Raw genomic sequence first — 26,426 nt, 5'->3', positions numbered from 1 at the left:
CAAACTGCTCTTCCTAGAAAGAAAACAGGCAGAGTTGAGTCCAAGTCTTTAATGCAGCCTTTCCACCTCCGCAGCCTCCAAACGCGTTGGAATACAACTCCCGTTATCCCCAGATGGTTGCAGATTATGGGAGTTGTCATACGACACATCTGGAGGGCATCTAAACTTGGGAGCAGCTGCAAAAGGAGCTCTTGTTATCTGTTCATCCATCGGTGACTGCTGCTGGCATAGGTGGTGTGGGGCCGCGGACTGGTTGGGCTTGGAGCATTCATCCAATTTGTCTCTCCAAGTCCAGTTTGCTGCTCTTTTACTTTCTCCTCCTGCAGGGTGAGTAAACGCTGCACCTCTTCTTGGTCGTGGAGCGGGTTCTTGCCATACTCCTGCTGGATCCAGGCACGGTACTGCCGAGACAAAATCCCAGAAGAGTTGTAAGCTAAGAGAGCTGGGCAAAGATGCTGAACGTACACAGGCAGTGGGGCAACGCACGTAAACAACTGGGCATAGTGAGTGTATCACCAAGCACAGCTGGGCTGCCAAGATGATGGTGAAAGCACAGGTGAGTGCAGCAGTGGATTTCAAAAATGGTTTCTTACTGGTTTCCAGCTGGACATCAGGAAAAACTTCCTGACTGTTAGAGCAGTACGACAATGGAATCAGTTACCTAGGGAGGTTGTGGGCTCTCCCACACTGGAGGCCTTCAAGAGGCAGCTGGACAACCGTCTGTCAGGGATGCTTTAAGGTGGACTCCTCCATTGAGCAGGGGGGTTGGACTTGATGGCCTTAGAGGCCCCTTCCAACTCTATGATTCTAAATGGTATAATGAAAAAAGAAAGACCACGCCATGTGTTCATTTCCACCCAGAAAGACCAGCATGGGGAACAACATAAAGCCATGTGAATGAAGAATTAGGGAACAATGAAGACGTTACCCATACAGCTTATCCACACCCACCACCACACCAGTCAGGGCTCACATCTGAATGAACTTTCTCTCTCACTCATAGGAGTGTTTTATGGGGGCCCTGCTCATTCATGCCCTGAAGTGGGCTCCGACCAACCTTTGGGGGACTTCCAGCGGGAATTTCTAATGATTTGCTTGTAATGACAGATCTGCCCTCCGCGCTGCAGAAATCCACTGCTTGAAACTAGTCACACGATTGCTTTGAATCGGGTGGGCGGGCAGGAGTTTTGTTTTAGGCTGGAGGTGCTGCCATGCTGTTGGGCTGCATACTGGGCAGGCAGCTCGGTTTGTTTTCAAAATCATCCCTGTGAATTGTCCTCCCATACTGCAGCTAAACAGAAGATCCATCATGCGGTGAGGCAGTGCTTGGGCACAGTAATGGACTGGATGAAGGCTAATAAACTGAAACTCAATCCAGACAAGACGGAGGTACTGTTAGCGGGTGGTTCATCTGTCCGGCGAGGTGATGTTTGCCCAGTCCTGGACGGGGTTGCACTCTCCCTAAAGGATCGGGTCCGTAGTTTGGGGGTGCTCTTGGATCCAGAACTGTCACTTGAGGCCCAGGTGAACTCAGTGGCAAAGAGCACCTTTTATCAGCTTAGGCTGATATACCAACTGCGCCCTTATCTGGACAGAGATAGCCTAGCTACAGTGATCCATGCTCTGATAACCTCTCGTTTGGATTACTGCAATGCGTTATACGTGGGGCTGCCTTTGAAAACGGTCCGGAAGCTTCAGCTGGTACAAAACAGGGCAGCCCGTTTACTAACAGGGACTGGCCGGTGAGATCACATTACGCCAGTCCTTTTCCAGCTTCATTGGCTGCCAGTCCAGGTCCAGGCCCAATTCAAAGTGCTGGTATTGACATTTAAAGCCCTAAACGGTTTGGGGCCAGGTTATTTGAAGGAACGCCTCCTCCCATATCCACCTGCCTGGACCTTAAGATCATCTACAGGGGCCCTTCTCCATGAGCCCCTGCCAAAGGAAGTGAGGCAGGTGGCTACTAGGAGGAGGGCCTTCTCCGCTGTGGCACCCCAGCTGTGGAATGAGCTAACCAGAGAGGTCCACCTGGCACCTATACTGTACTCCTTTCGTTGCCAGCTGAAGACCTTTTTATTCTCTCAGTATTTTAACACTTAATTTTAACTTAAATTTAAATTTTACTGTTCTAACTCTGTATTTTAATCTTATATCAATTTTTGCTGCATGGTTTTATCCTGGTTGTGCTTTTTATACTGTATTTTGTATTTGTGTTTTTAAACTGTTGGTTGTGTTATTATGGTTTTAATTTTTGTGAACTGCCCAGAGAGCTTCGGCTATTGGGCGGTATAAAAATGTAATAAATAAATAAATAAATAAATAAATAAAATGCACAAGGACAAGAGACACTCTAGCTTGAAAACAACTCTATAGTGGTTTTAAATGGATATTGTTGTTTTTATACTTTTAATGGTTTTAAATTTTGTACATCTGTTTTAATGTTCATTATTTTTAACTTTTGTAAACCACCCAGAGAGCTTAGGCTATGGGGCAGTATATAAATGTAAATAAATAAATAAATAAACAAACAAACAAATTCTATTGGAGACACTGGGAAAGCCAGTGTGGTGTAGTGGCTAGAGTGTTGGACCGGGTGTCAGGAGATCCGGGTTCTAGTCCCCACTTGGCCATGGAAACCCACTGGGTGACTTTGGGCCAGTCACAGATTCTCAGCCCAACCTACCTCACAGGGTTGTTTTTGTGAGGATAAAATGGAAAGGAGGAGGATTATGTACGCTGCCTTGGGTTCCTTGGAGGAAAAAAGGCGGGATATAGATGTAATAAATAAATAATAATAAAATAAAATTGCACTTTTTTTTTCTCCTCCATGCATGAGAGTTATACTCCAGAAATGAAAATTCTTTCAACTCCCGTAATGTTTCCTCTTCTTTTCCATCCCTTCTTTATGTGTCATATATTTTTAGGTCATCTCTGTCCTCAGGGTTATAAACTTGTTTGAGGAGGAGGATAAAAAGACATTAAATAAATAAATAAACCATTGGCCATACTAGCTGGGGCTCATGGGAATTGTTGTCCCAAATATCTGGAAAGTACTAGGCTTCTGACCCCTGCTTTAAACTCTCTGCTTCTTCTGCAGAGAGGGACAGCAGCAAAAGAAACAACCTCTTTAGAACAAACCGCTACTGGGTTTAACTATTCAATTCTTCTCGTCATCATACTGGACCTCAGGATTGTCCAGTGAAACTGGTTGGCAGTAGATTCAGGACAGACAGAAGAAAGGACTTCTTCACCCAATGCATAATTAATTTTTGCCACTAGATGTAAAACTTAGATGGCCAAACAAATTTGTGGAAGAGAAGAGGTCTGTCAGCGAAGTCACGAAGCCTCTATGAAACCTCCATGGACAGTGACAGTATACCTCTGAGCATCAGTTGCCTTTTTAAAACTTGGTGTTGCATTACCTATTTCCCCAGTCCTCTGATACAGAGACATGCTGCATATTTTTGTTAGAAGATCAGCAATTTCATATTTGAGTTTTTTAAGAACTCTAGGATGGATAGCATCTGGGCCCGGTGATTTATTTGCTTTCAACTTGTCAATAAAATTTCCCCTCCTACCTCCCAAGCTGCAAGTGAGGTTTTTAAAAAGCCTCCCTTAGTAACCATGGAGGTTTTCTAAACCCTAATTGCAGCGTGAATGGGCATTTGGTGTGGTGGGGAGGGTGACTTGTGGAGATGAGGGGGCTAACCCTCCACTCCTCAACCCTGTGATTCCCCACACACACAAAATCACCCTTCCTCCGCTGCGATCAGGTTGTGTGTGCTTTTTAAAAAAGCCTCCATTGCTCACAATAGAGGTTTTTTAAAAGCCTGATTGCAGTGGAAGAAAGTGTGTGTGTGTGTGTGTGTGTGTGTGAGAGAGAGAGAGAGAGAGAGAGAGAGAGAGAGAGAGAGAGAGAGAGAGAGAGAGAGAGAGAGAGAGAGAGAGAGAGAGAGAGAGAGAGAAGTCTAAGCTGGGATGCTTGGACTGAAAAGAGCTCAGAATCATCTTCACTGTATCCAAAGCCCTGCTAGTTGGCACCATTAAAGGTCCCGCTGTTTGCAAACTCCACTCCCAAGCCCCCACCCCTCCCTGTGGGAACGTTCTGTTCTGCAAGCCCATGTGGGTGATGCCCACATCAGCTGAATTGGCAGAGGTGGAGATTTTGGCTCTTTAGGGGAAACCCAGGCTCAGAGGTTTTGCAAGCTGATGGGCATTTTTCGCCGAAAGCCTTCTTGCGTGGCCTTCACTGCCAGGCGCCAGGCGCCGCGGCATCATGTGACTAGCTGAGCCTCCTTCCACCCTCCATTGGTCCAGCGTGCGGTTTTCTCAGAATGTCCCAGCTTCAGTGGGTTTTTTTCTTTTAAGAAAAAAAAACACAAAACAAACTTCCTGAGAAGGAAGTTAACAAAGAGGGCAGCAGCCCACACAAGCCAGGACACAGTCACCATGAGATAAGCCTTTAATTTAGCCAACAGTTTTCCTCCAACTGATCCACATTCCTGATAAACCCGCAAGGTCTGGACTCAACCTGCAGTCCTGAAGTTCAACACTCCTGTTGTAAAGGGTGCCCTGAAGGGATAACTAAGTGAGCAAGATGGGAGCACGAAATCATACCTCCTTGAGCAAAGTCGTTTCGTACTCTTGGAGCTGCTCCTGGAAGCCAAAATTGGGGCTCACATAAGAACGGACGGCTTTGGTGGCTGCCAGGCCCTCTTCCCAGCCAAAGTCGGTCACCGTCATGAGGTAGGCCACCAGAATGGTGGTGCTGCGGGAAACGCCAGCTAAGCTGTAGTGGCAAAAACACAGAAGCGACGTTTTAAGATGACGAACAGGAGGGTAGGAAACGCCCGTTAGGATCTCACAACGGTAATGGTGTCGACACCCAAGTCCCTGAACGCTCTGCAATGTCTTCCCATGGTGTAGCTCAGTGGTAGAGGAAATACTTTTGCAAAGGAAAGCCCCTCCCCCCCCAGCTTCTCCAGGTAGGGTTGGGAAAGCCCCCCACGCAGAAACCCTGGAGAGCCCCTGCTAGTCTGTGTTGACAATACTGGGCTAAATGGACCAATGTCCTGACTCGTACAAGGCAACATCCTAAGTCATAGAATCATAGAATAGCAGAGTTGGAAGGGGCCTACACGGCCATCGAGTCCAACCCCCTGCTCAATGCAGGAATCCACCCTAAAGCATCCCTGACAGATGGTTGTCCAGCTGCCTCTTGAAGGCCTCGAGTGTGGGAGAGCCCACCACCTCCCTAGGTAACTGATTCCATTGTCGTACTGCTCTAACAGTCAGGAAGTTTTTCCTGATGTCCAGCTGGAATCGGGCTTCCTTTAACTTGAGCCCGTTATTCCGTGTCCTGTACTCTGGGAGGATCGAGAAGAGATCCTGGCCCTCCTCTGTGTGACAACCTGTCAAGTATTTGAAGAGCGCTCTCATGTCTCCCCTCAATCTTCTCTTCTCCAGGCTAAACATGCCCAGTTCTTGTTTGCTTCTGCAGTGCAACACGCATGCATCATGGAATTCAAGAGGGCCACTCTCTGACCAAGTACCGTTTATATTTTGTCATTCATGGGTATTGTTAGCTTTCAAGACCTAGACTCTTGGCTATCAAAATGAAGGACAAACACTAGGGTGGCCATGTGTCCTACTCCACAGGATAGTCTTCTATTTTGGAGAGCTAGCAGAGGACAGTCCTCTATTTGAAGGAATCTCCTATTCCTTGAAGTTTGTCATGTTCCTGGCAAGCAGAAGCCCACGGAGCAGAGCAGCGAGGCAGCAAAGGAACGAGGGTACAAAGAAACAAGGCAGCAAGGTAACAAGTTGCTCCAACAAAGGCTGAGGCCAAACTGAAGCCTTTTATGCTGTGGTCCCCAACTCCACCCTTTCTTTCAGGCTGGAAGTCTTAAAGGGACACGCCTCTGGCCTGTAGCCTAGCACTCCTCCGTCTCTCCAAGAGCTCATGCCTGGCGCGTTGTTGCCGTTGACGTGACAGCTCCCTGGAATGTGGGACCCTTTAGCTGAAGGTGGTGGCCCCGTACTGGGGCTAGGCTCAGAGGAGTCTGCAGATTCAGTGACCTCTACAGACTTGGGCTCAGGAGTCTTCGCAAGTTTGGGCTGTGGAACCTCTACAGGTTCTGCGGTGGTGCTTGGACCTGGAGTTTCTCCTGTGGATGCCACTGGATCCTCAGCATCAGAGTCCACTAGGGTGACCATATGAAAAGGAGGACAGGACTCCTGTATCTTTAACAGTAATGTAGAAAAGGGAATTGCAGCAGGTGTCAATTGAAGTGGGTGAAATTCCCTCTTCATCACAACAGTTAAAGCTACACTAGCTATAGTAGAGTGGCCAGATGCAAAAGAGGGCAGGGCTCCTGCAGCTTTAACTGTTGTGATGAAGAGGGAATTCAACCCTCTTCAATTGACACCTGCTGAAATTCCCTTTTCTTCATTACAGTTAAAGATACAGGAGCCCTGTCCTCCTTTTCATAGGGTCACCCTAGAGTCCACGTCACTGCTGGACTCCTGGGTCATGACAAAGCTGCCTCTCCACAGTTGGCCCCTGGCCACAGCAGACTGAGCAGGTACATGGGTCACCTAGTCAACCTTCTCCACCATGGTGAGATACGTTGCATTTCTACGTAAATTCTAGGTTGTAATCCTATGTTAGTTGAAGAATGCGAGGAAATGTCAGACTTTTTTTTGTCTAGGATTGTACCCACTATTTCTAAATTCACACCTATATTTCCATGTGCAAGCGTTATACAAATTGGCATCTTCTTTTGCCCTTTTTTCTGACTATGCGTTTCTTCTTCCTTGGAGATGATTAAGTAGACACCATAACGTTCACTCAAAAGTAAATATACTGAGCTCAAGTAATGATATGCAGAATGTAATTCCCCCGCGCTACTCTGCACCTCCAATATTGCACCTAAAAGTGTGTGTGGCTTTTTGTTTGTCTGGTTGTTTTCCTGGCCCAGCCTATATTATGTTCTAGAACATTCACAGGACTTCTAAATGGATGCAGATTTGCCAAGGCATTTAAATGCATGCACACCATACATCGTGGTGCCTTCAACAGCCTGGGAAAAGAAAGAGAGAGAAATTGCTCACCAGTGAATGAGACATCCTCCCCCGTGCAGACGACAGTCATGAATAAACTGGATGCACTCCTTGAAATGTTGCATCCTAGGAATGGAGAAGGGAAAATAAGTTTCCCTACACATTTATTAACCTATTTATGCAAGTTCTGGAGAAGGTGGACAAGACAGAGAAGAGGTTTCCTCCACTTCTCATTCACATGGTCCATCACTTTGTCGCATGGTACATTCTCATCACTTTGTCACATGGCACATTATTATTACTTCATGGCACTCAGGGCCCAAATATGGGTGTGAAGGCCACTAGCTGAGCAGGCCTTCAAAGGGGATTTGGTGAAATCGTGGAGGAACTAGAGAGGTCTATCCATGGTGATTAGAAATGCTGGTAGCAAAATGGAACCTCCACGCCCAGTCCAGAGGCTCTGGGTGCCAAATGCTTGGGGGGGGGAACGCAATGGGAGAGGTCTAGAATCATAGAATAGCAGAGTTGGAAAGGGCCTACAAGGCCATCGAGTCCAACCCCCTGCTCAATGCAGGAATCCACCCTAAAGCATCCCCGACAGATGCTTGTCCAGCTGCCTCTTGAAGGTCTCTAGTGTGGGGGAGCCCACAACCTCACCAGGCAACTGATTCCATTGTCGCACTGCTCTAACAGTCAGGAAGTTTTTCCTGATGTCCAGCTGGAATCTGGCTTTCTGTAACTTGAGCCCGTTATTCCGTGTCCTGCACTCTGGGAGGATCAAGAAGAGATGCTGGCCCTCCTCTGTGTGACAACCTTTTAAGTATTTGAAGAGTGCTATCATGTCTCCATTTAGCTACAGAATGCTGAGCTAAATGGACCATTGGACCAATCCATAATTTATTTATTTATTTATTTAATTACATTTATATACCGCCCCACAGCCGAAGCTCTCTGGGCGGTTTACAATATTTAAAAATAGTAAACATTAAAAGTATACAATTTAAAAACACACACACACACACACACACACACACACACACACACATAAAAACAGTATAAAAACAACAGTATCCATTTAAAAACAACAATTGTGGGGTCCATTAAAAACAAACTTAACGTTGTTAAATGCTGTTAAAATGCTGTTAAAAATGCCTGGGAGAAGAGAAAAGTCTTGACCTGGCGCCGAAAAGATAACAATGTTGGCGCCAGGCGAGCCTCATCGGGGAGATCATTCCACAGTCGGGGGGCCACCACTGAAAAGGCCCTCTCCCTTGTTGCCATCCTCCGAGCTTCCCTTGGAGTAGGCACTCGGAGGAGGACCTTAGATGTTGAGCGCAGTGTACGGGTAGGTTCATGTCGGGAGAGGCGTTCCATCAGGTATTGTGGTCCCAAGCCATGTAGGGCTTTATAGGTTAAGACCAGCACCTTGAATTGGGCTCGGAAACATATAGGCAGCCAATGCAAGCGGGCCAGAATTGGTGTTACATGCTCAAACCTCCCTGTTCCAGCTATCAATCTGGCCGCCGCATTTTGCACAAGCTGCAGCTTCCGGACCATCTTCAAAGGCAGCCCCATGTAGAGGGCATTGCAGTAATCTAATTTGGAAGTTACCAGAGTATGGACAACTGAAGCTAGGTTATCCCTGTCCAGATAGGGGCGTAGCTGGGCCACCAACCGAAGTTGGTAGAAAGCACTCCGTGCCACCAAGGCCACCTGAGCCTCAAGTGACAAAGATGGTTCTAGGAGAACCCCCAAGCTACGAACCTGCTCCTTCAGGGGGAGTGCAACCCCATCCAGAACCGGTTGAACACCCCCCATCCGATCAGAGGAACCACCCACCAGCAGCATCTCAGTCTTGTCTGGATTGAGCTTCAGTTTATTAGCCCTCATCCAGTCCATTGTCGCAGCCAAGCACCGGTTCAGCACATCCACAGCCACACCTGATGAGGATGAAAAGGAGCAGTAGAGCTGCGTGTCGTCAGCGTACTGATGACAGCGCACTCCAAAACTCCGGATGACCGCACCCAACGGTTTCATGTACATGTTAAACAGCATGGGGGACAAGACCGATCCCTGCGGAACTCCATACTGAAGAGTCCACGGGGCCGAGCAATGTCCCCCAAGCACCACCTTCTGGAGCCGTCCCGCTAAGTAGGAGCGGAACCACTGCAATGCAGTGCCCCCCACTCCCAACTCAGCCAGACGTTCCAGAAGGATACCATGGTCGATGGTATCGAAAGCCGCTGAGAGATCAAGGAGAATCAACAAAGTCACACTCCCCCTGTCCTTCTCCCGACATAGGTCATCATACAGGGCGACCGAGGCTGTTTCCGTGCCAAAGACAGGCCTGAAACCCGACTGAAATGGATCCAGATAATCAGTCTCATCCAAGAGTGTCTGGAGCTGGCCCGCCACCACCCGCTCAAGGACCTTGCCCAGGAATGGAACATTTGCTACCGGCCTGTAGTTACTAAGATTTTCCGGGTCCAAGGAAGTTTTCTTCAGGAGTGGTCTCACTACCGCCTCTTTCAGACGGTCTGGGACCACTCCCTCTCGTAGAGAGGCATTAATCACCTCCTTGGCCCAGCCGGCTGTTCCATCCCTACTAGCTTTTATTAGCCAAGAGGGGCAAGGATCTAGTACAGAGGTGGTTGCGCGGACCTGTCCAAGCACCTTGTCCACATCCTCGAGCTGTACCAACTGAAACTCATCCAAGATTACAGGACAAGACTGTACTCTGGACACCTCACTAGATTCACCTGCTATAACACTGGAGTCTAAGTCCTGGCGGATGCAAAAGATTTTATTCTGGAAGTGCCTAGCAAATTCATTACAGCGGGCCTCAGATGATTCTACCGTGTCCTTGGGACCAGCATGTAATAGCCCCCGGACAACTCTAAAAAGCTCCGCTGGGCGGCAAATAGAAGATTTAATAGTGGCAGCAAAGTATTGTTTTTTTGCTGCCCTCAGTGCCCCTGAATATGCCTTACTATAGGCTCTTCCTACTAACATTAATACCTTGCGTCCTGACCATAAGAACGCCAGTCTTTTTACAACTTCATTGGCTGCCAGTCCAGGTCCGGGCCTGATTCAAAGTGCTGGTACTAACATTCAAAGCCCTAAATGGCTTGGGGCCAGGTTATTTGAAGGAACGCCTCTTCCCATATGTACCTGCCCGGACCTTAAGATCATCCACAGGGGTCCTTCTCCGTGAGCCCCTGCCAAAGGAAGTGAGGCAGGTGGCTACTAGGAGGAGGGCTTTCTCCGCTGTGGCACCCCAGCTGTGGAACGAGCTCCCCAGAGAGGTCCGCCTGGCGCCTACACTGTACTCTTTTCATCACCAGCTGAAGACCTTTTTATTCTCTCAGTATTTTAACACCTAATTTTAACTTAAATTTAAATTTTACTGTTCTAACTCTGTATTTTAATCTTATATCAATTTTTGCTGTGTGGTTTTATCCTGGTTGTGCTTTTTTACTGTATTTTGTATTTGTGTTTTTAACCTGTTGGTTGTTTTATTATGGTTTTAATTTTCAGCTATTGGGGGGTATAAAAACGTAATAAATAAATAAATAAACTTAAATTTAAACCTTGTTTTAATTCCATACTTTAATCTATATCAACTTCTGCTGTGTGGTTTTATCCTGGTTGTGCTTTTTATGTGTTTTATTTTGCTTTTCATGGTTTAAATTTTTGTGAACTGCCCAGAGAGCTTCGGCTATTATTTATAAATAAATAAATTTCTGAAAGCATACTGTTCCTTCACCTGACAGCTTGGTGGAACGTCCACTGCTCATTCCTGCACCCTTGCTGCATGGCATGATTGGCACCTAGCCGCACCTGCCATCATTTTTATGCACATTCCTTCCCCCCTCCACCCCTCTGCACATAAACACACCCTTCTGAACCACTCCTTCGAAGCTGCCCAAGGGAAACCAGAGCACTGCCTTTGAACTTCGTGGCCTACTTACAGGAAGAGAACGAAGGGGAAACAAAATAAAACGAAGATATGGGCAACGCCAGGCTCTAATGCCAGTAAAAGGAGGCCATAAGACCTGCGCATGGGCCAGGAAGATTTCCTGCCTGGTGAGAAGTCGGCTTACCTGGAAGTGTGCCAGAAAAAAAGCATAGCCGTGCTAAGTCCTTGGTTCATCAGTACAACCCAAGGGTGGGCCATTGGTAGTCCTGCAGCTGTTGTTGGATTGCAACTGTCGTCAGTACTAGCCAGCCTGGCCAATGGTGAGGCATGATGGGAGTTCCAGCCCAACAACATCTGGAGGGTCACCCTAGTTTATTGTGATGGGGTCAAGCAATCCCCTCTCCGCCTCTGCTTCAGCTGTGACAAAGAGATTGGATGTTTTCACTCCCTTCTTGGATCAACCACAGTTTAGAGTTATGTCTGAACTATAAACTGTGGTTAATCTTAACTACTGTTTATTGAAACAAGACAGCTTCATAACCCAGCATCTGAAGTTGGCTTGCTTCAAACAAACCATGAGGAGATCAGAAGATTTGCTTCTGTTTTTGATTAAACACAACTTGGGGGGATTCCACACGTCGTACTGAGGGTGCTTCCATGCGCCCCCAGTGCGACCCCATAGCGATCGTGTAACTTGCCTGGCGAAGAGACGAGGAAGAGGCGTCCTTGCCGCCGCCGCCGCCACCCACCTTCCTCCTCGCTGGCAGGCTCAGAGAGCTCAGCCCGCCTTCTTCTGCATGGAAGCGCCCTCAGTACGACATGTAGAATCCCCTTTGATGTTCTGTCCAACAAACTAAGAAACAAGCCAACTTCAAACCACAGTTTGTTGGATCCTGACAGAATGACAAAAACAGCTCATTCCCGTCACAATAAACCATGGATTATCAAGAGGTCCGAACCAACAGATGCAGGATCATCTAACACACGATCACTCAACATGGATCAGGCATCCTAACCACCACCTACTTGCCCTGTTCTACATATGATCGGGATGGTTCAAGCATCTACAAATGGGTCTTTTCCAGCCTTTCACTGCATGCTTACAAGTGCACAAAACGGAATGGAAATCATTATGCTGGATCAATTAGAAAGGAGTCTGAGGTTGCACTCTTGTGTATGTGGCATTCTGACCGTAGTAGGAGCCATCTACAACTACCCACTTTGAAACCAGCCTGATGGCCCTTATCTGCACTTGTCCAACCTGGAGCCCTCCAGATGTGCTTGACTGCAACTCCAATGACCCCCTCCCCCATGGCCAGTCTGGCTGAGGATTATGATGGGTTGTAGGCCAACAGATACAGAGGGCTCCAGGTTGGGGAAGCCAGTCGTAGGGTCATTTCAAGTCAACCTGTTCTCGTTTTGCTTCTTGGAAAACCCTTTCAAAGTTCACCAAGATTGTGAAATCCAGCGTCTAAAGCATAAGGCAGAAAATAGACCCTCAGAAGCAAAACTTCCTTCCTGTGGGCCCATTGCTGGAGGCAAGTTATGGTTGCACAGACACACACACACTCATGACGAAAAGGGAGGATAAACAACCGCCTCAGTCTTGCTGAAGAACGGCTTTCTGATTCAGCCTCTCAGGGAACACCTGCTTTGCATGCAGAAGGCCCAAGCCTCCATCTCCAGCATCGAAAAGATGCCAGAAACAAAGCTGTGAAAATCCACTTTCTGCCTGATGCCCTGGAAAGCTGCATGCAGACAAAGCAGACAACGCTGGGCTGGATCAAACAATGGCCCGGCCTATAAGCCAACTCATATGCTCAATATGAACAAGCAACCATCACTGTTGCATGCAGAAGGTCCCAGGTTCAAGCATCTCCAGTTAAATAAGGGTCAGGTAGTAAACCTTGGGCCCAGGGGCCCATCCTGGCTCACCTGGGCTCCGCCCTTCTCCCGGGCTCCGCCCCCTTTCCCCATAGCACCTATCATTTGGGGGGTTTCTGGCCTTTGTTCAGTTTTCCTCCATTCTAAATGGTTGAAATGCCTCTCCAAAGGCTTTACTTAAAAGCAGTAAGAGCTTGAGGGCAAAATATGCTGGTATATTCAGGCCCTGTTGCCTTTGGTCCCAGCCCTGAGAGCATCTCCAAAACTGAATTTGGTCCTTAAGCTGAAAGAATGGAATAGTGTGGTTCAAGTGTCCTACTTTGCAGGAGAGTCATCTATTTTAGAGAGCCAGCAGAGGACAGTCCTCTATTTGAAGGTCCAAGTCTGGTTTAAAGTCAAAGAGCCATAAAGAGGGAGATCCGTGGGGCTTTGAAGATGCCCGTGCACAGTTGGCACCTGGGCACAGCAAACTTGAAGTGGGTGATCTGGGTTCTAGTCTCCCACACAGGCCATGATGCTCAACTGGGTGACTCTGGGCCACTCACTGATTCTCAGCCTAACCTACCTCACAGGGCTGTTGTAAGGATAAAATGGAGAGGAGGAGGACTGTGTGAAAAAAAAGGCAGGATATAAAGGTAGTAATAATAAAACAGCAATAAATAAAGTAGGACGCGGAAAAGACCCTTTTCTACCTGAGGTTTTGGAGAGCTGTTGCGGGTCAGAGTTGACACTACTGAGCTAATTGGACAAATATTCTGATCTGGTATAAGGATCATCCTACCTGCTCCATATAACCCAGAGCTGATTACATTACTGACAGCCGTTCTCCAAGGAGGTGTCTTCATGGCACCGGGGTGGCGCCACATCCCTTGAAAGCACTGCTCTTTCCCTCCCCCTAGGGTGGCGTCAGGTAATCCTGACACTGAGGAGGGAGTGTAGGGTTTCTGGGTAGCCATCTGGGGACCGGAACCCCCCCCCCGCCCTTTTCCTGGTGGAAGGCGACCAATCGCAGGTCACCTTCTACCAGGCACCGCTCATGACTCTGGATCGAGGCTTTCGGGCTGCCTTAACGCCATCTTGCATCTCCTTGCCTCTCTCCAGAGAAAAAAAGTTGGGGTAAGTCCCTGCCTTTTTTTCTCTCCACAGCTTTGGCGGAAAGCCCCGGGGTGGGCGCACGATTGCAGCAGCAGCATATAATTGCCACCGCAACATCGCACACCCACCCCGGGGCTTTCCAAGCATTTAGACAGCTCCCAGGATTTCGTGGGGGGGGGATTCTCAAGCCTTGCCCTTCCAATTTAAAAACAAATCATCCCCTCCCCAGATAGCATTTCAAACATGGGGTACAGAACCTCAGCTCTGGGTTCCCAAACCGCCTCTCCGGGGTCCCAAGAAAGCCCTGCGCCCTTTCCCTCCACCCACCAATTTAGCATTCAAATAATTCAGGTAGCATGTAAAACTACTTGGAGATGCATTGGATTGAACTTGGAATCTTCTGCAAAAAAGCAGGTACCCTGCCACTGAGTTACAGCATTCCCTCCGTCTCCTGAGCACAACAAAATCCAAACTGCTGTCCCTGCTAGGTCTCACAGCAATTCCCTGCCAGGTTGCTTCCACACAAAGCTTTTCACTGTGCAATCGGATTTTTACAAGGAGCCCAGACATTTGCCCTCTTCCTTTCCTAAACCTTCTGTGTAGATGAAATCACTGCACAACATCATTTATTGGTCACGCCAGGAGTCCTCCATCTGGAAGGCGCCTCCATTCGTTGAAAGGAACTTCTATAATACCCACAACGGCCAGGCAGGTGACTCTCTGCAGTAGCTCGAAAAACCAGGCAGCTCATCAGTTTCTGTTGTCAGAAACCAGTTGCAACGTGATGAAGAAATGATGAATTTCCTCCACTTTGCATGAGAAACCTATAATCTAATAATATTCTTTTTTAAAAAAAAAAACTGAATATATTTGCTTCATTTATTTAATCTGGGATCCAAAGATTTCCCCTGTTCGCACTTGAATACTTCTGTGTACCCACTGGGACTTCTGCAGGTGTCTCTCTCTCTCTTTCTCCCCCCCCTCTCCCTCCCTTTCTACGCCTGCCTCCCCCTACACACCCGGGATCGTCCCTGTGCATCCAAGTGACACACAGGGGATCCCATGAGCAGACAGGGACGATCCGTCCATTTTCCCTACCCGTACACTGCGCTCAACATCTAAGGTCCTCCTCCGAGTGCCTACTCCGAGGGAAGCTCAGAGGATGGCAACAAGGGAGAGGGCCTTCTCAGTGGTGGCCCCCCGACTGTGGAATGATCTCCCAGACGAGGCTCGCCTGGCGCCAACATTGTTATCTTTTCGGCGCCAGGTCCAGACTTTTCTCTTCTCCCAGGCATTTTAACAGCATTTAACAACGTTAAGTTTGTTTTTAATGGACCCCAGAATTTTTTTAAAAAAATGGATACTGTTGTTTTTATACTGTTTTTTATGTTTTTGAGGTTTTTTAAATTTTGTATACTTTTAATGTTTACCATTTTTAATTGTTGTAAACTGCCCAGAGAGCTTCGGCTGTGGGGCGGTATATAAATGTAATAAAATAAATAAATAAATAAATAAATAAATAAATAAATAAATATAACCCTTAGGTGTAGAAAGGGCCTCTTTCTCTCTCTCTCTCTCTGTCTTCTGAATGCAACCGCTTGGCACAGCATCAAATGCTGCTTCAAGAGAGTCCTTTGATTTTAAGGATTAGTTGGGGTGGCTTTTTGGGTATGTGCGGGCGCTGGATCATGAGCATATGCAAAAGAGAGAGAGAGAAACCCCACCAAGGCCGGATCTACACTACTGCTTTAAAGCGCTTTATAACAGTTTCGACATCTGTATATGGAGTGTGTCCTGGGCCCCAACAGTTGTCAAAACAGTTATAAAGCGCTTTAAAGCAGTAGTGTAGATCCGGCCCAGGTCATGTCCAACTCACTGGCCACCTTCTACTGGCAGCAAGAGGGTTGATTGCCCGGCACTGGAAGGATGGCAAAGGGCTTCACATTGATCACTGGTATCAACGGATTTTGGCAGATTGCCCCCAAAACAGATCAAATGAGGAAAATGCGAGGACAATTCTGCGAAAATAAATTTGTGGGGATCTGGAAGAAATTTATTGACTTTGTGAATAAAGAAGAAGAGGGGAAGGACACCCCTGTTACTTCACACAGACATTTGGATAGGAAGATGGCAATAGTAGGGAAGGGGGATTTCACCCAAGGTGGAAACTTGTAGTTTGTATCTGAATTGATATGGAATGTATATATAAATGATGTAGCATTTGACCTCTGTAACCAAAAAAGAAGTAAAGACAAAAAAACGTACAAGCTGGAAACACACAAACACACACACACACACTCACAGGAGGACCAACGCCAGGGGGCTCTTGTGAGTGGACCCTCCTGGGGTGTGCCCCCTTGGCAGATGTCCAATCACGTCTATCCTTGACGCCAGTCCTGATCCCTGGTTGAGGAAGTCCTGGGCCGGATCTACACTATTGCTTCAAAGCGCTTTATAACAGTTTTATAGCGCTTTAGTTAAAGCGCTTTATAACTGTTATAAAGCGCTTTAAAGCAGTAGTGTAGATCTGGCCCTGGTTGAGGAAATCCTGGGCCAGATCTACACTATTGCTTTAAAGCGCTTTATAACAGTTTTATAGCGCTATAGTTAAAGCGCTTTATAACTGTTATAAAGCGCTTTAAAGCAGTAGTGTAGATCTGGCCCTGGTCCCTACATGTATAAAACAGACGAGTGTGTTTCTATACAGAGCGGGTGACCTGAAAAGGTTCATGTGGCACACAGACAGGAAAAGACTAGAATGGCATTCTCCTAAAGTGAGCTAGAACATCTGCGGCATACAGAGGCTGAAAACCGTTGAGAAGACTTACAGATTTTGGTTCGAGGAGTCAGAGGCCGATATGCAGAGGTAGGTCATGTCCTGAAATGAAAGAGCCTAATGTTAGGAGTCTCTTGTGTGTTTAGTGCTTTGTGCTGGAGAAAGATTGGAGAGTAAATCATAGATTTTTATACATACAATCCAACATTCTTGTTTTTGGGGTTCCGGTAGCCCTTGGTCCACCCCCCAAAACTGTTTTGCACTTAGTGTGGTCTAAATCAGCCTCCCCACAACCCAGAATTTAAGAATATCTGCTTTATTCAATAATGATCCAGAGGATGGAAACTCCTGTTGAGCAGAGACGTCAAGGCTGGGAAATAAAAACTCTAGAGGGATACAGAAAAATTCAAACTTTTAAACTAAATTTTCCAAAAATCCCTTGGGGGGAAAGCAGGGAATACTTCCCATTTTTTTTCTATGTGTGTTTTCCCCCCACGTTTGTTCTGGTTTTTTCAGGCCTTCACATCTCTATGTTTGATCGAAGGGGGAATTTGGGATGTTTAGACCACAAACCTTTCCCCTTTGCCTTTAGCTACAGGCAGCAGGTCACTCTATGCAGCTGTTGGGCTTCACCCAAAAAGAGATAAGATGGCAATTAAAAAGCATGATCAGAGATGAATTAGAAGGAAATGAAACCCTCCTGACTTTGCCACGGTTCGTTCACCCTCCTGCAATTCAATCTTCTTCCAATGAACCGCGAGCAGAGGCGGCATCAAAATAGGGTAGCGGGTAATCCTGGTTCAGCAAGAGACGGTAGCTGAGTGGGGGAAGCACATGGTTTGCATGCAGAAGGTTCCCTGGTCAATCCAGGGCATCTCCCAAAGGATTTCAGGCAGCAGGAAATGGGAAGACATTTCCCTGCCCAAGACTGCTTATCAAAGCCAGGGTGGCCCTATGGAAAGGAGGACCGGGCTCCTGTATCTTTAACAGTTGTATTGAAAGGTGAATTTCAGCAGGTGTCACTGGTATGTATGCAGCACCTGGTGAACTTTATTTATTTATTTTATTACATTTATATACTGCCCCATAGCTGAAGCTCTCTGGGCGGTTTACAAAAGTTAAAAACCGTGAACATTAAAAACATGTATACAAAATTTTAAAACATCAAGAACATAAAAACAACAATACCCTTGTAAAACAACAATTCTGGGGTCAATTAAAAAAACAAAAACAAACTCAGTATATGTTGTTAACTGCCCAGGAAAAGAGAAAAGTCTTGACCTGGTGCCGAAAAGTTAACAATGTTGGTGCCAGGCGAGCCTTGCCGGGGAGGTGATGCCAAAATTGGGGGGCCACCACTGAAAAGGCCCTCTCCCTTGTTGCCATCCTCCGAGCTTCCCTCGGAGTAGGACCTTAGATGTTGAGCGCAGTGTACGGGTAGGTTCACGGGTAAATTCCCTTTCCATCACAACAGTTAAAGCTGCCGGAGCTCTGCCCTCTTTTGTATCTGGTCACCCTAGTACAGCTCCTGCAGCTTTAACTGTTGTGATGAAGAAGGAATTTCACCAGGTACTGCATGCGTACAAAGGACACCTTCTGAAATTCCCCTTTCAATACAACTGTTAAAGATACAGGAGCCCTCTTTTGTTTCTGATCATTCTAGTTTAGCTCCTGCAGCCCTATCCTCCTTTTCATATGGTCACCCTAATCAAAGCAGGCAACAGGTGGACATATAATCTGACCTAATATAAGACAGCTTCCTATGTTCAGATGCAGAATAAGAGAGAGCATCAGTTATAAATCCGGATTAAGCATCAGGCTGAGTACCCTATAGAGTATTTTATTTATTTATTTATTTATTTATTTATTACATTTTTATACCGCCCAATAGCCGAAGCTCTCTGGGCGGTTCACAAAAATAGAAACCTCATCCAATTTGAGGCCTCCCGCTGCAATGTAATTATCGGGGGGGGGAGTTCTGTTGGACCAATCACTCTCTCTCTCTCTCAGCCTAACCTGCCTCTTCTAATCGGATGGTTTTAAAAAAAAAATCACGAATCAAAAATACTTTTGTGGATAGTGTTGCAACTCATTTGCAACAGCAAAATCAACTAGACCGTTGCTAACCTTCCCTTTCTTTCTTCCTTCCTTCCTTTCTCTAGATTCCCCGTCCCTGACCTCAGCAATCAAAGAATACGCATCAAGACGAATTACGACTCTCCTCCAAATTCCCTTTCCTCCGCTGGAAACGGGACCCTCTCTCAGTCTTTGCCAGAGTGGCCGGGCATGGGAACAGGAGCTTGGGTCTGCACTTCTTTTGCCAAATCTGTGATTGACATATTGCTCAATGCATCCATGTGTTTCCGGTTCCCCTTTCTTTTCCTTTCTTTCTTTTTTTTCTGCCCCGGCCTCATTCGCTCCATCATGTTGTAAGACCTCTATGTGGAATCGCCATCTGTCTGGCAAGCCTGCAGAGATGTGGTCAGAGCCAGCTGCAGCTTTGCTGGAGCGGTTTCTCCCCCCACGCCACCCCACTATTTGATTTTTTTCCCCATCCCATTTCTTACTCTCCAACATTACTCAGTATCTCCTACCAAGAAAATGGTTTTCTTGGAGAGTGTTTTTTTTTTTTTAATATTCTCAGGAAGCACCCATAACCTAATCTTATTCACTGGCACGAAACCTCCAGGAAACAAGCCACAGAACGTTGCATTCTTCAACACAATTCCTTCCTAGAAACTCACAGCTCTAAGCGGGATTCAAACTCACAATTTTCCAAATAGGTCTGACAACTCTTCCAATGGGCAAATGCAACTGTGCCGTTAGCAGCAGCTTTGATCAGAAGGGAAATAGGAAGCTGACTTAAGTTATACGCAGTGGTGGTGTTGTAAATTCTGAAAGTGCAGGCACTCCGCATGACAGTCCTCATGGCTATGCCCATAAAATCATCCACAGGAGTCCTTCTCCGTGAGCCCCTGCCAAAGGAAGTGAGGCAGGTGGCTACTAGGAGGAGGGCTTTCTCCGCTGTGGCACCCCGGCTGTGGAACGAGCTCCCCAGAGAGGTCCGCCTGGCGCCTACACTGTACTCCTTCCATCGCCAGCTGAAGACCTTTTTATTTTCTCAGTATTTTAACACTTAATTTTAACTTAAATTTAAATTTTACTGTTTTAACTCTGTATTTTAATCTTATATCAATTTTGCTGCATGGTTTTATCCCGGTTGTGCTTTTTATATTGTATTTTGTATTTGTGTTTTTAGATTGTTGGTTGTTTTATTATGCTCTTCATGGGTTTTAATTTTTGTGAACCTCCCAGAGAGCTTCAGTTGTTGGGCGGTACAAAAATGTAATAAATAAATAAATAACAAAATAAAATAAAATAAAATAAATAAGGAGGGTCCAAGGATCCATATCAATCAATCAGTTCTAGCTGTTTTCATCTTCACCAGAAGCAGGTCTTTTTCAAAGCTAATGGGTCTTAATTACTGCAGGGTTCTGGTGCTTACCTTACTGATGAAGTGGCCGTGGAATGTGTGGGTCTGCCCTATCTTTGGCCAGATTTACTCCAAGCAGGATACGACCCTTTGAAAACAGTATGAAAACTGTACATGGAGTGAGTCCTGGGTCCAAACAGTTGTCACTACGGTTATAAACCGTTTTAAAGCAGTAGCGTAGATCTTGCCTTTCATTGTACAATCATCTTGGTTTTTCCCTCCTTAATTTCTGTAAACCGCCCAGAGAGCTCTGGCTATGGGGGCGGTATATAAGTGTAATTAATAAATAAATAAATAAATAAGTGTGAGAGGGAAAGGAAGGGATGAGCAAATGAGAAAACTTGAGCTCTTCGAAGTTCTTAGAATTCCATCTCAAAGCTCATTCCTATTCAAATCCGTATCAGATTGCAAGCTTTTGTGTGTGGGGGGGTGTCTTTTCCCGTGAAAACCCTTGCTCATTTTCATGTCTATTTTCCCAGACGTTCACATCAATTGTGCACGTCCGTGAAATGTACACACGCCTATCCCATTGATTAAGGCGTACTGATGCACATTTTTCAAATGTACACATGTAGTCGAATTAATGTGGGGGGTTGGTTGGCGGGGAGGTCTGCAAACCACAACATAAGCTTGGGTGATGATAATATTATTATTATTATTATTATTGTTGTTGTTGTTGTTGTTGTTGTTGTTGTTGTTGCACTTATATCCCACCTTTTTTCCTCCAAGGAACCCAAGGCAGCATACATAATCCTCCTCTCCTTCCCGGTGCCTGTTTACACTTCCCTGTGCCTGTTTGCATTCTCTTTCCCTTCTTATTGTTTACTACAACTTTATTAGATTGTAAGCCTATGCGGCAGGGTCTTGCTATTTACTGTGTTATCTGTACAGCACCATGTACATCGATGGTGCTATATAAATAAATAATAATAATAATAATAATATCCTCACAACAACAACCCTGTGAGATAGGCTGGAGTGAGAGTCTGTGACTAAGTCACCCAGTTGTCTTCCATGGCCAACTGGAGACTAGAACCTGGATCTCCCAACTCCCAGTCCAACACTCTAGGCATACCACACTGGTACGAACTTCGACCACAGAGTTCATTGAGTCTGTGTTCCGCCCAGAAGGCACGGACTGGGTAAATCTTGATCAAAAATAAACTGAAATGAATTTCTCATACATTCCCTAGAAAAAAACAACCAACCAAAAATCTCTTGCGTAGTTGTACTGCCCTCTAATGGCTGTGACATCTCAGGTCCTCTTTTTAGCAATTTTCTTGCTTTTTGGTTTGCTGGAGAGGCCAAAAAAATGTGAATGATTGAGGTGAGGGAATAGTCTATAACTGGATTCTCCAAAGCATTTCATCTGTGCTGGAAATCCATACTCTGAAGCCCTCCCTCACTCCTTCCCCACCACCACATCACCACACCGCTTGCTTTTTCCCCCAAATGCCCTTGAAACCTTCCATACTCACTTCCAGCACAGGTTTGGCATTGTTGTGCACCGAGAGGATGTGCGTGATTCCATGCTTCACCAAGTTCTCTCTGTCCTCCGAATCTGTAAGTAAACAAAATTCTCAAACCCCACCCCAGAATGAATTAAACTGGGGCACAGGCTCGGCTCTCGCTGAATTTGCACAAATTTCACTGTAAAAAAACAACAACCCCACTCCAAAAACTTGCCCCAAAATGCACATTTTCCCAAAATTTGTAATTTTGCATTGCTGCTGTTTTTATCTGGTTGAGCTTTTATATTGTATTTTATACTATGGTTTTATACTGTTGTTTTATACTTTGAATGCTTTTAATTTTTGTGAACCGCCCAGAGAGCTCTGGCTATTGGGCGGTATAGACATGTAATAAATAAATAAATAAATAAATAAATGGCTAAAGAGTGAAAATGTGCGTTTTGGGGGGAATTTGCGCACGTGCAAATTTGCGCAAATTTAGAAACAAAACAAAAAATGGGTGGATGACAGAACTAAAGGTGCCTGACAATCCGTGAAACACAGACAGAATGGATTTCATACAGTTCGTAAATCCCTAATTGTGGGCCATTCTTTCAGTTCGTTTTTTCTTTTCAGGCCACTGTGGTTTGTTAAGCTGGGGGCATCCTACAGAAGGCAGCTGCAAGGGGCTTCCAAGGGACCTCACCTCCTTCTGTACTCCGCTGGAAAACACTTACCCCTGATGTTTCCAAGGTACAGGCCCTCCACGACCTAAGAAGAGGTCAAGCGAAAGAGTTAGTGTTACAGATACCCCTCTGTGGTACCCTCAGAACACAGAGCAATCCTCTCGAATTCAGAGCAGAGACCAAAAAAGACAACCCCGTATGATTAGGGTGAGCCTATGACCCTTTTGACCCTATGACCCTTTTCATAAGCTCATAGGGTGACCCTATGAAAAGGAGGACAGGGCTCCTGTATCTCTAAAGTTGTATAGAAAAGGGAATTTCAGCAAGTGTCATTTGTATATATGGAGAACCTGGTGAAACTTCCTCTTCATCACAACAGTTAAAGCTGCAGGAGCCGTTCAGATAACCGCTTGGGGCCAGGTTATCTGAAGGAACGCCTCCTCCCATATGTACCTGCCCGGACCCTAAGGTCATCCTCAGGGGTCCTTCTCCATGAGCTCCTGCCAAAGGAAGTGAGGCAGGTGGCTACCAGGAGCAGGGCCTTCTCTGCTGTGGCACCCCGGTTGTGGAATGAGCTCCCTAAGAAGGTTCGCTTGGCACCTACGTTATATGCCTTTAGACTCCAGGTGAAGACCTTTTTATTCTCCCAGCATTTTAACAATCTATAAATACATTTTAACTTGGTGTTGTAAATTTGTAATTTTGCATTGCTGCTGTTTTTATCTGGTTGAGCTTTTATATTGTATTTTATATTATGGTTTTATACTGTAGTTTTCTACTTTGAATGGTTTTAATTTTTGTGAACCGCCCAGAGAGCTCCGGCTATTGGGCGGTATAGAAATGTAATTAATAAATAAATAAATAAATAAATAAATAAATAAATACTAGAGTGACCAGATTTAAAAGAGGGCAGGGCACCTGCAGCTTTACCTGTTGTGATGAAGAGGAAATTTCACCAGGTTCTCCATATATACAAATGACACCTGCTGAAATTTCCTTTTCAACACAATTGTTAAAAATACAGGAGCCCTGTCCTCCTTTTCATAGGGTCACCCTAAATTAGTAGCTTTTCAAAAGCAACCTTCTAGATCCTCCACTCACTCACTGCCTGTTTCTGGAAACAACACGCCAAGCTACATGCAGTCTAAACAGAAGTTCTGCCCACTGTGACCTTTCAAACAGGCACCGCTTGACTTTAAACTACAAGCAAGGGACGCAGCCCAGAAACACGGAGAGTCTGTTTTGGGTTTCTATAGCAGCAACATCTTCCAAACAACCCAAAGGCTTGGCTACGAGACTGCAGCTGTGGCACGAACGAGGGTGCTATTTTTAAATGCTTGCCAAAACTTGGGGGCATCTAAGCAAAGTCTTTGAAACACAAACAAGTCCCGGCTCCTGACCTTTTCAGAAGAGCAAAGAATACTAATTGCACTTCTGTACTGCCCAATAAACAAGGCTGCTTGAGAGATTCACAAAAATTATGCGTATGTTGTATTTTGGGGTTTTAATTTATGTGTCTGTGTGTGTTTCTGCAGGTGTAATATTAGATTGTAAGCCTATGTGGCAGGGCCTTGCTATTTACTGTTTTACTCTGTACAGCACCATGTACATTGATGGTGCTATATAAATAAATAAATAATAATAATAATAATAATAATAATAATAATAATAATAAAGAATGCTGAGGCAGTGCAGTGCGTGGCACAATTCCGAGGAAGAACTTTTTGTTGCTAAGCAGGAGATAGGAGAAGAACTTTGTGTTGCTAAGCAACTGGATATACAAACACTGCTTATACAGCTGGCATTGAAACATATTGCAGAACCAGCGCGGAGGCTTCAGGTAAGAGTGGCTGGAGGCTACGCTGGGGGGTGGGGGAGTCCAATGGAGTCCCGTTTGGCCTCATGCCCGGCTTTTCCAGGCACCCGTGGAAAATCCAGGGAAGTATGATAACGTTACTGAGTGGCCAATAGGGTGACCATATGAAAAGGAGGACAGGGCTCCTATATCTTTAACAGTTGTATTGAAAAAGGAATTTCAGCAGGTGTCATCTGTATATATGGAGAACCTGGTGATATTTCCTCTTCATCACAACAGTTAAAGCTGCCCTCTTTTAAATCTGGTCACAGTATAGCTGCAGTAAGGGGGAATTACACCAGGTGTGACATGCATACAAATGACACCTGCTGAAATTCCCTTTTCTATGCAACTGTTAAAGATACAGGAGCCCGGTCCTCCTTTCCATAGGGTCACCCTAGTGGCCCACCAGTAGGGCTTGCCCACTGTCTTTGAGTGGAGGGGTGAGGGAAATTGCAGTGCCAGTTGAGGTTTAGAGTTAAGCTTCAGTTGGGGAGTCCTGTCCCACCCCACACCCCAGACAGCATCTGGGGCCTTCGTAGAGCATAACCAGGCCAGACAAAATGAAGGGGCCACCAGGATGACTTTCTTACTGACTTTGAGAGGCTGGATTGACATCTCTGAGACACGTGAGGGTTAGGGTTAAGCCTCATGTTAGGGTTGGGGTGGCAGGCATTAGTAGAGCCTAGGCAGGCCAGACAGACTGAATGGGCCATAAGGACGGATTGCCTTCTGACTTTGAGTGGATGGAGGGAATCCGTCTCATGGCAAGTGAGGGTTAGAGTTAAGCCTCAGGTTAGGGTTGGGGAGGTATGGCGCCCCGGGCAGGATCCAGGACCTCAAGAGAGCCTAACCAGGCCAGACAGGGAGACGGCCTCTCAATTGAGCTGACATCTCTATCTGGATCAGGGGATCTAATTTGAATTCAGTAAAAAAGGCAATGACTTTGCCAGTTCCTTAGAGGCACACGCTATTATTGGTCCTCATCTGGGAAGCAAACTGCACTGTGCATTAACAGTTCCATAACTTCACAAAGCCGAATGCAGACATTTCGCCCCTGCCAAAACAAACACCCAGTTGCTGAATGTATTTGGGTGTAGCGGGAGGTTGTAGCAAGATTGCAGAGCAAGAGAGAGAGAGAGAGAGAAAGAGAGAGAGAGAGAAAGAGAGAGAGAGAGAGAGAGAAGCCTGAATAAACCCTGGCTGGCTAACTGGGAAAAGTAATCTGTACGAAGTGAAAGGTCTGTGGAGGGATAAAGCAATTTATTTTTCAAGTAGTTAAAAACCTTCTCCTGATACTGAACTTGAAACAGTTAATATCCACTGTGTAGCTATTCCTTCTTGTACTCACAATATTATGATACAATAATAATACACAATATTGTTTATGCTAAATAATACTAAATACTACTACTAAATAACAGTTCATACTGCTAATAATGCTAATACTAGTAATAATCAATCATCATCCTAAGAATATTAATACAGCCTTTGTATAGAACATTTAAAGTATTTCAAATGCTTCACATACAGTTATTTCAATATTCCTGATGACAAACTGTAAGATAGGCCTAGTATTATTATATTATACCCATGTTGCAGAGGGGAAAGCCGGAGGTTGGCAAGGACCCACCAAGTGAGCTCACAGCAGAGGCGAGATTCGAACTGACAGCTCTTCACTGCTGCTCTGTTTTCTTTCACCCAAATGCCAAAACTGTGTTGACCCACCTTGGCAGAATTGCAGGATGCTCTCATTTCCACCACAACCACCTCACCTCCTTTCTCTCTCCCATACACACACACACACACACACAAGTCTTCTTTTTGCTAAATTGAAATTGACCAAGGATTTTACCTTACTCATCCCAGTCCCCATGACAGCTTTTAGGGCCTCAGCAGGCACGTTCACACGCACAGGCACAGCGGCGATCACGCGGTTTTCCCCCTTGGTAAACAGGACACTGCAAAAACAGAGAGGGAAGAAAGGCGAGCCTTGTGAGGGCGATCCGCTTGCCTCCTGTGACGCATTCAAAAGGCCCTTTGATCAGCGAGGTGCATTGCTCTACCGGGAAGAGCTGATACTAGCAGGAGGAGGAAGCATGCAGGGATAAGGGAGCTTGCAGAAGGCTAGGAAATCTCTGCCCACTTACCCGTTCCGCAGACAGGGCAGACAGCTGGCTAGTGTCTACTGTCAAACGCAGGAGT

At 46.0% G+C, this 26,426-nt stretch overlaps 1 protein-coding gene across 2 annotated transcripts; it reads right to left on the bottom strand.

The window, feature by feature from the left end:
• Window positions 1-34: 34 nt before the first annotated feature.
• On the bottom strand, window positions 35-26,158 carry LOC134408700 (dual specificity protein phosphatase 22-A-like). 2 transcript variants are annotated; one of them, XM_063141081.1, is made up of 7 exons: window positions 26,077-26,158; window positions 22,418-22,451; window positions 21,708-21,790; window positions 16,789-16,853; window positions 7,114-7,188; window positions 4,618-4,789; window positions 35-401 (listed from the first exon to the last, which is right to left on the bottom strand). In XM_063141081.1, exons 1-7 carry the CDS (start codon window positions 26,095-26,097, stop codon window positions 195-197), a joined length of 657 nt encoding a protein of 218 aa, XP_062997151.1. In that variant the 5' UTR covers window positions 26,098-26,158; the 3' UTR covers window positions 35-194. The 2 variants fall into 2 exon arrangements, with proteins under 2 accessions (XP_062997151.1, XP_062997152.1); XM_063141082.1 differs by having other exon boundaries at window positions 16,789-16,838.
• Between the last annotated feature and the right edge of the window lie 268 nt (window positions 26,159-26,426).

This window comes from Elgaria multicarinata, chromosome 14 (assembly GCF_023053635.1).
Source record: "Elgaria multicarinata webbii isolate HBS135686 ecotype San Diego chromosome 14, rElgMul1.1.pri, whole genome shotgun sequence".
NCBI lineage: Eukaryota > Metazoa > Chordata > Lepidosauria > Squamata > Anguidae > Elgaria > Elgaria multicarinata.
This window is presented reverse-complemented; position numbering and strand designations above follow the sequence as displayed.

Bases quoted from the DNA above. Each gene is read 5' to 3' on its own strand.
- LOC134408700 (XM_063141081.1), bottom strand. From the start codon at position 26,097: ATGGGGACTGGGATGAGTAAG. The intron at 22,452-26,076 runs GTAAAATCCTTG...ACCTCTTCTTAG, and splicing joins TGGGGACTGGGATGAGTAAG to GTCGTGGAGGGCCTGTACCT. The intron at 16,854-21,707 runs GTGAGTATGGAA...TCCTAACATTAG, and splicing joins ATGCCAAACCTGTGCTGGAA to GCTCTTTCATTTCAGGACAT.